The sequence below is a fragment of the Oryza sativa genome, chromosome 9 (genome assembly GCF_034140825.1).
Source record: "Oryza sativa Japonica Group chromosome 9, ASM3414082v1".
Taxonomy (NCBI): Eukaryota; Viridiplantae; Streptophyta; class Magnoliopsida; order Poales; family Poaceae; genus Oryza; species Oryza sativa.
This window is the reverse complement of record NC_089043.1, coordinates 21484145-21492151: the sequence shown is the minus strand read 5'-3', so window position 1 is coordinate 21492151 and position 8007 is coordinate 21484145. Positions and strand designations below refer to the sequence as shown.

General features: G+C 49.9%; 1 protein-coding gene across 1 annotated transcript; it reads left to right on the top strand.

Annotated features, from left to right (window-relative positions):
- Positions 1–299: 299 nt before the first annotated feature.
- On the top strand, positions 300–2070 carry LOC4347251 (heat stress transcription factor B-4c-like). Its single transcript, NM_001422783.1, has 2 exons — positions 300–663; positions 752–2070. Exons 1-2 carry the CDS (start codon positions 412–414, stop codon positions 1682–1684), a joined length of 1185 nt encoding a protein of 394 aa, NP_001409712.1. The 5' UTR covers positions 300–411; the 3' UTR covers positions 1685–2070.
- The last annotated feature ends 5937 nt before the right edge of the window (positions 2071–8007 follow it).

Here is an 8007-nt window from a genome sequence, read left to right as displayed (position 1 = left end):
TGAATCGGATGGTTTTTTGTTTGCGGAGGCGACGCTGCATGCTGGCGCAAGCGTCACGGGTCTACCTTGAAAGTTGAATCTCAAAACTTCCAATCCCTCTCTCCAAAACACCCAGACAGACAGAGCGACACATATTCCCTCCCACCACCCCCACCGCCCACACGCTCCCCGAGGCGGGCACATCCATCCCACAAGGCCACACCCCACACACCACGCCCCCGATTCCACCGTATTCACCACCCACCCGGCCACGCTCTCCTCTCGGTTAAAATAGGAGTCACTCTCACTCACTCCACCCCGGCCACTCGTAAACCCCGAGAAACCTTGGCGGCTTGGCCGACTCCTCGTCTCTCCGGTTGATACTGTTGTGGAGTAGTGTAGTGGTAGCGAGCTCGTAGATCTTCTTGGTAGATGGAGCGGTGCGGGAGCTGGTCGGACTGCGAGGCGGCGGCGGCGGCGGCGCAGAAGGCGGTGCCGGCGCCGTTCTTGACCAAGACGTATCAGCTGGTGGATGACCCGGCCACTGACCACATCGTCTCGTGGGGGGACGACCGGGTGTCCACCTTCGTCGTGTGGCGGCCGCCGGAGTTCGCGCGCGACATCCTCCCCAACTACTTCAAGCACAACAACTTCTCGTCGTTCGTCCGCCAGCTCAACACCTACGTAAGCAAAGCGCCATGCCGCCACCTTCTGTAGTTCTGTTCTCTCGTGCGTTTTGATGCGTGTAAGTAACGACGTCGTTGCAATGCAGGGGTTCAGGAAGGTCGTGCCGGAGAGGTGGGAGTTCGCGAACGAGTTCTTCAGGAAGGGGGAGAAGCAGCTGCTCACCGAGATCCACCGCAGGAAGACGTCGTCCGCATCGACGGCGTCGCCGTCTCCGCCGCCGTTCTTCGCGCCGCCGCACTTCCCTCTGTTCCACCACCCCGGCGTCGCGGCGGCTCAGCACCACCACGCGTTCGTCGGCGACGACGGGGTTGTGGCGGCGCATGGCATCGGCATGCCGTTCCCGCAGCCGCATTGGCGGGAGCCGAACTTGCCGGTCGCGACGCGCCTGCTCGCGCTAGGCGGGCCCGCGCCGTCGCCGTCGTCGGCGGAGGCCGGCGGCGCCGGGCGCGCCGCCACCGCCGCGGTGCTGATGGAGGAGAACGAGCGCCTGCGGCGGAGCAACACGGCGCTGCTGCAGGAGCTTGCGCACATGCGCAAGCTGTACAACGACATCATCTACTTCGTGCAGAACCACGTTCGTCCCGTGGCGCCGAGCCCGGCGGCGGCCGCGTTCCTGCAGGGCCTCGGCATGCAGGCGCGCAAGAAGCCCGCCGCCGCCAACGTGCTCAACAACTCAGGCGGGAGCACAACGTCGAGCAGCTCGCTCACCATCGCCGAGGAGCCTTCCCCTCCGCCGCAGCAGCAGCATCTAGCCGGCGAGAAGAGCGGCGGGGAGGCAGGCAACAGCAGCGCCGCTCGGTCATCGGCGCCGACCAAGCTCTTCGGCGTGCACCTAAGCGCCGCCCCGTGCGGCGCCGGCAGCAAGAGAGCGTCTTCGCCGGAGGAGCACCCGCCCACGTCGCCGGCCACGAAGCCTCGCCTCGTGCTGGAGTGCGACGACCTAAGCCTGACCGTCGCGCCGTCGTCGTCGTCGCAGCAGCAGCTGTCAGCCGCCTCTTCTCCAACAAGCACCAGCTAGTCAAGTCAGCACGCATGCAAACGCCAACGCGACTCCATGCAACGACGACGACCATTTTGCTGTTCTAATCCGACGCGTTTAGCTTCCTAGTTAGCTCACCTCTTCTGTTCTCGCGGTCAAGGTTAGGGTTCTAATTCCGCAGCGGTGCAAAAGCCCAAGTGGGTTAAACCTTGGTGCAAGCCACCGTGTGCCCAACTAATCGAACAAGCAAATCAGGTTTTCTGTACAGATGTAACGCAGCGTCGCCACTACCACCACATAACGTACATACTCGGTACTGGAGTATAGTACGGTGCGTAGCAGCAGCCGAGAGGCTGACCCCTGGACCGTGATAATGCTTCAAGAATCCAACGATCTTTTGGACGACAAGTCCGGAAAGGGAAGCCTTTCGCTCGCGTGTGATCTCTTTCCCCGTTCTTCTTTTGTAGTAGTAGTACTACTCCTGCTGCTTGTTGCCACCTCTCGTGCGTGATCTCTCAGGGTCAAAGATGTGAAAGGCAGTTACAGCTATGCAGGTCCTTTTGCTCACATGCAAGGGAAGAGATCGGCCGGGATGGAGCGAACCAGCGGACAGCGAGGCCGGCACAGTCTTTGTTTCCGGGATGCTGTACACGTAACAGTAGCTGGAGCAGTACTAGTACTGTACTCCTACTGGACTACTCGTAGGTATACCAGGCAGCTACGAGTAGACAAGTGAAAGAAGAGGAAGCTACGGTAATGTAGACTATCTGTCCGATCGTGAGAACCGAGAACGGCGCAGCGTCATGATTAGGAGAGCTGTGGACGAGATATGCTCATCAGAGGTCTAATCCGGAGCCGAAAGCGTAGAGAACGGGCAAGAGATCTTCTGATCTCCTCTCTCTCTCTCTCTCTCTCTCTCTCGATCTCTCTCTGCTTCTGCAACGCTCATCATGTGTGGGCATTGGGCGCTGTTTCTTCTGCAGCTAGTCGTACCTCGCGGGCGAGCGCTGTGCTGCCGTGGATAGCGGCAGCAAGCCAAGCCAACCTCACCAGAGCGGGTTGGGTTTTTTTGGTTTCCCACGATATTCGCGTAAATCCAAGAGGGGAGTAGTCCGGACTCTGACCACCTTCCGTTCCCTCGGAACGTGATAGTTCTGCCAGATTCCCCCGGTCCGCAGCATGCAGGCCTCGGTCCCACATGTCTAGTTCCACCCTTCTCTTCTCCACGCCGGTTTCTCTACGGTCACCGGCCGAAGTGTACACATTCCTTCAGGCTGCGTTCTTTTCAGCAAAGTCCTCCTCGTTTTCCGTTAGCACGCTTTTCAAACTACTAAACGGTGCATTTTTCTGTAAAAAGTTTCTATACGAAAGTTACTTAAAAAAATCATATTAGTCCATTTTTTTTAAAAAGAATAGCAGATACTTAATTAATCATGTGCTAATGGATCGCTCCGTTTTCCGTAATCACTGTTCATAAGAAGAAAGAACGCAGCCTCAGGCGTTCTGTGTTTTTGTTCAGGACGGTCACCGGCCGGAGTAATGTTTTTTTTTTCCGTATGGTCAGGCCGTTGCCGACGTTTTATATAAAGAAGAAGGTATCCCATTTTAAAAAGAAAACAGAACCAAACCTTACAATGCACAGTTAATTAGGAAAAATTATGCGAAAACCACAACTACAACACACTTAGCTAACCTAAGCTACCAAGACCAAGAAAAAAGGACAAAGGCGGAGCCCAAAGCAGCCATCGACAAAAAGCTTGTTGTAAGCGATATAAAGGCTTCGACTTCGTGAGGCAAATGTTATCGTTGCCGAGCTTGTCGACTAGCGACACAACAGCTCCAACTCCACGGCTATCAGATCATCATTGCCAAAGACATCGCAGAAACGAGCAAGACACCGATTGTCCACTTTGAACATCAGCCCAAGCCGCCAGAGCACCACTTCTTGTACACAGCTAACACCAACACTCCTCAAAAACTGCAATGTGTTATTGTTGCCGAGCTTCATCGCACCCAACGAAGCAGCTCCGACTTCACCTAGTAGAAAACGAAGAATGCTAGATGCTCGCCACATCCAAGAACGAAACCCAGGAGACGAAGGCCTCGCTGAACAGCTAGGCTTACAGAGGTTCGACGCGAGAGTCCACTAACGACCATCGTTGCACAGGCAGGGTTCTTGGTAGTGAGGGAGAAAAAATGCCATAACGACACCTCTAAGGAGGGGAACGACGCACGCCTAAGGGCGGCCGTCGTCAAGCCAACCAAAGGCTAGCCAAGGCTTTCACCAGCGATTTTCATCCAAAACCACACAACCCACCCACACAACGTATGTCGTCGGACAACCACGTCGTCCCTCTAGCCGCCAAGCCTAGCCCACCACACACAGCTCAGGCAGGCTCGCCCCGCTGCGCCATCGTCGTCGCGTGGGAGGGCAGTCGTCCCACAAGTCGCCGTGTGGGGCGGCATCGTGCCCCCCTCTGCGCGTTGTCGCCTCCGCGTTCCCCATGGCCTCGCGCCACCTGCATGCCGCCCAACCTCCTCGTGCGCCACCTGTCGTGGCCTTGCACACCGCCGGCCTCCTTTCCTACTACCCACGTCGGCCACCTCCGCACTTCTCGTTGGGCGCCGCGCCTCCTCCCAGGCCACCGCACCTGCGAGAGGAGGCCGAGCTTCAGCGAGGTGGAGGGGAGGAGGGGGAGAAGTTGGCGGCGGCGCGGTCGCCTGGTCGCTGCCACAACACCGGCGACCGCCTCCGCGCGCGCCGCCGGCCTTCCCGTCGTGGTCGACCTTCTCCCTGGGCGCGGACGGCCTCCTCCTTGCATGCCGCCGACCACAACCCCGGCGACCACCTCCCCGGGCGCCGCCGGCCTTCCCGTCGCGCCATCGGCATTCCCGTCGCACCGTCGACCTCCGTCCCGCACGCTGCCGGTCTCCTCCGTCTGGATCCACCGGCTGGGACGCCAGATCCGGCCAAGAGGGGGCCGGATCAGTCCCCACCGACGTCGGAGCTGGCTGACGACGACCACCACTTGGAGTCCTCCCTCCGTCTTGGCAGCGCCCCGAGCCATTGCGCTCGCGAGAGGAGGCAAGGAGCCCTGCCGCCGCCGTCCTTGCGCCAGCCCAGCTTTGCCGGGTGGCCGCTCGGGCCGCGGCGAGGCGGTGGGGAAGAGGAGAAGTGGTTGGCGGCGGCGCTCGCCTGGTCGCCGCCCGTGCCGCCCTGGGGCTGAGCGGCACGAGGGTCTTTCGTGTGGCTTTGGAATTCAACAATAGATTACCCGTCTATCCCAAAATATACCCGAAATATAGTTATTTTTTAAGTTTGAACTGAAACTAAGTTTGAGATTAAAAAATAATTATAATTACTTTAGAGAGTAAGTAAGTACATAAAGTTGATATATTTGAAATAAATTTTGAACATTATAAGTAGCTATATTTTGAGACGGATGGAGTAGATCAAAAGCATGATAAACTATTATGGGTGGTTTTATGTTGAGGAGGACTAGTTCTTTCATAGAAATAAACGCTTAAACATGCTTTACTGTTTTCTAAATTTAAAGTTATGTGAAAAAAGAACATGATTTGCTATATATCGGAGGCGCTTCTAAAAAAATATATAGTTGTTTTACAAACGATTGAGGCATTCAAATTAACATCATGGTGTGTGTGAGAATAAAAAAAAAAGCACCTCTTAGCCAAAATATTTAGATAACAATAAATGATACTACTATGATATTTGGTCATAAATTGCTATCCTCCCTTGTCACGAATCTACCGTGCGATATCTTTTCTAAGTTAGAGGAAGGAGCTTTTTAATGTACTAAATATGGCATACCATATATAGATATACGCATACAAATTAAGGCGATGGACCACCGAAAACCAATTCGTGTATGGAAGCTGATCCCCGATAACGGATCCTTTGGATTTAAGGATTTTTTGGAAAAAAAATCGGGAGAAATTGAATGCAAATGAAAATTCATATGATATGAAAATGAAAATTCCTCCATATTTAGATGATTTTTACCATAAAGTCTTAACCTCATGTTTTCAAATTCTTTTTTACTATATGGTATATAAAAATACTTTATTATTATTGTTTTTAATATAAATCATCTTTCACACACTACATAAGATATTTTTATGCTATCATCTCTTGTATAAGAAAATTCTCACTTATATACACGTAAAGAAAAACTAAATATACCGGAAAAAAAATTAAAACCTATATACAAACTTCCATATTGTGTAAGGAGGGCACATAAAAATTTTCATAGTATTTTTTTTGGAAAATTGTAACCATGCCATTATAATTTTGCTAAATTTCAGATATGCCATCCTGACCCATATGCTATTTTAAAACTTCTAATGAGATAAATCGATTGTTTATCTTGTATGTCTCTAAAGATATTTTGGGTGTTTTTGAAAAGAAGGTCCAGCCCAAGACATCTCGTAGAACAATGGTTAAAGTCGCCAGTATGTTATAGAAAGATACAATATCGATAGTAAATCATTGAACTCGAACAAACTCGGTGGTATAGAGTAGATTCTCTCTCATTTTTTGACATCAAAGTGAACAAACCCTTATTCTTTTATCTTTTTCATTTCACGGTAAGTGTAAGGTTGTGTTCGGCAGCCATAGTTCCCAACTCCTCTCCCTCGTGTTTGCACGCACACTTTTCAAACAGCTACGGGTGCGTTTTTTTTGCAAAAAGTTTCTATACGAAAGTTGCTTAAAAAATTCATATTGATCCATTTGTTAAAAAAGCTAAAACTTAATTAATCACGTACTAATAGACTGCTCCGTGCATAATAGATGTTTTCCCAACACAGGTGCCGAACATAGTCTAAGTGTGTAACTAGGCCTGTGGTGTACATAGACGTGAAAAACGATCGGAATTGGTAGCATATCTTCGAAAACGACGCTCGATCAGTCATTAATAGACCATATTTATCATTTAAACTACTCAGTGTCAATATTAATTCGATGTAGAAAGTAATTAAAAAAGAATTATAAATAACTTAAAAATGGTATGGTCGGAAAGGGTACCCTTATACCAAAACTGCGCTCTGTCGATCGGGAATTTCCGCGACCGTTTCACCCGTAAGTGCACGTACCAATTTGTGCATCAACGTCCACGGGCCCTGCCGGTGGCAGCAGTCCAAGACAAAAATATTTAATACCTAAACAAATCTGGATCATCTCCTTGTGGCCCTACATTGTCCGGGACCCCACCAGTCAGCCTGCGTCAGAGAAGATGCCCCCTGCCATCTTCCAGTGAGCTGGTGGCGGGACCGGGCTGGTTCTGAGAAGCTCAAGAGGACGGAACAATCAACGGCCGCGATTCCAATGCCGTTGCCATCAACTCGAATCCGGCGAGGAGAGGAGAGGAGATGAAGAAAAAGCTTCCGCCGAATAGGCGGTATAGCAACCACATCTCATAATCTGACCATGCCGCAGCAGCGAATAATAATAAAGATATGAGTGCACGACTTCCGAGGTTGTGTCGACCCTTCTTTTCCTTGCGAGGGGCTGTTTAGATCCGCCGGCAAAATTTTTCGCACGATCGCATCGAATGTTATATATGTTCGAATGTTATATATGTATGAAATATTATAATTAGAGAAAAAACTAATATACAGATTGCGTGTAAATTATAAGACGAATCTTGTAAACCTAATTGCTTTATGATCTGACAATATGGTGCTACAGTAACATTAACATTTGCTAATGATGAATTAATTAGGCTTAATAAATTTGTCTCACAGTTTAAAGATGAAATTTGTAATTTGTTTTGTTATTACTCTACGTTTAATACTTCAAATGTGTATTCGTATATTCGATGTGACACAACAAAATTTTTCAATCCCTGGATCTAGACACAGCCTCACTCTTGGCCGTGTTTAGTTCGTGTGCCAATTTTTTTTAAGTATACGAACATACATTCGAAGTATTAAGCATAGACTAATAACAAAACAAATTAAAGATTCCACATGTAAACTGTGAGATGAATTTATTAAGCCTAATTAATCCATCATTAGCAAATGTTTACTGTAACACCACATTGTTAAATCATGGTGTAATTAGGCTTAAAAGATTCGTCTCGCAATTTACATGTAAACTGTGTAATTGGTTTTTTTATTTATATTTAATGTTTTATGCATGTGTTTAAATATTTAATGCAATGAAAAAGCTGGGAAGTTTAAAGGAAACACAGCCGTAGCTTCTCGATTCATTTCATTTGTTTCTTGTTCGTTGCTGCACTGCACTGTCTTCTGAGTTCTGGCTTTGCTTACTCCTACGGAGTACGGTCGATGGGCTAGGTCACAGCCTCACAGGGCTAAACGATGTTTGACCGCCCAAT

Coding starts and splice junctions, on each gene's coding strand:
- LOC4347251 (NM_001422783.1), top strand. CDS start 412: ATGGAGCGGTGCGGGAGCTGGTCGGACTGCGAGGCGGCGGCGGCGGCG. Junction 664..751: donor TCCGCCAGCTCAACACCTAC/GTAAGCAAAGCG, acceptor GTTGCAATGCAG/GGGTTCAGGAAGGTCGTGCC.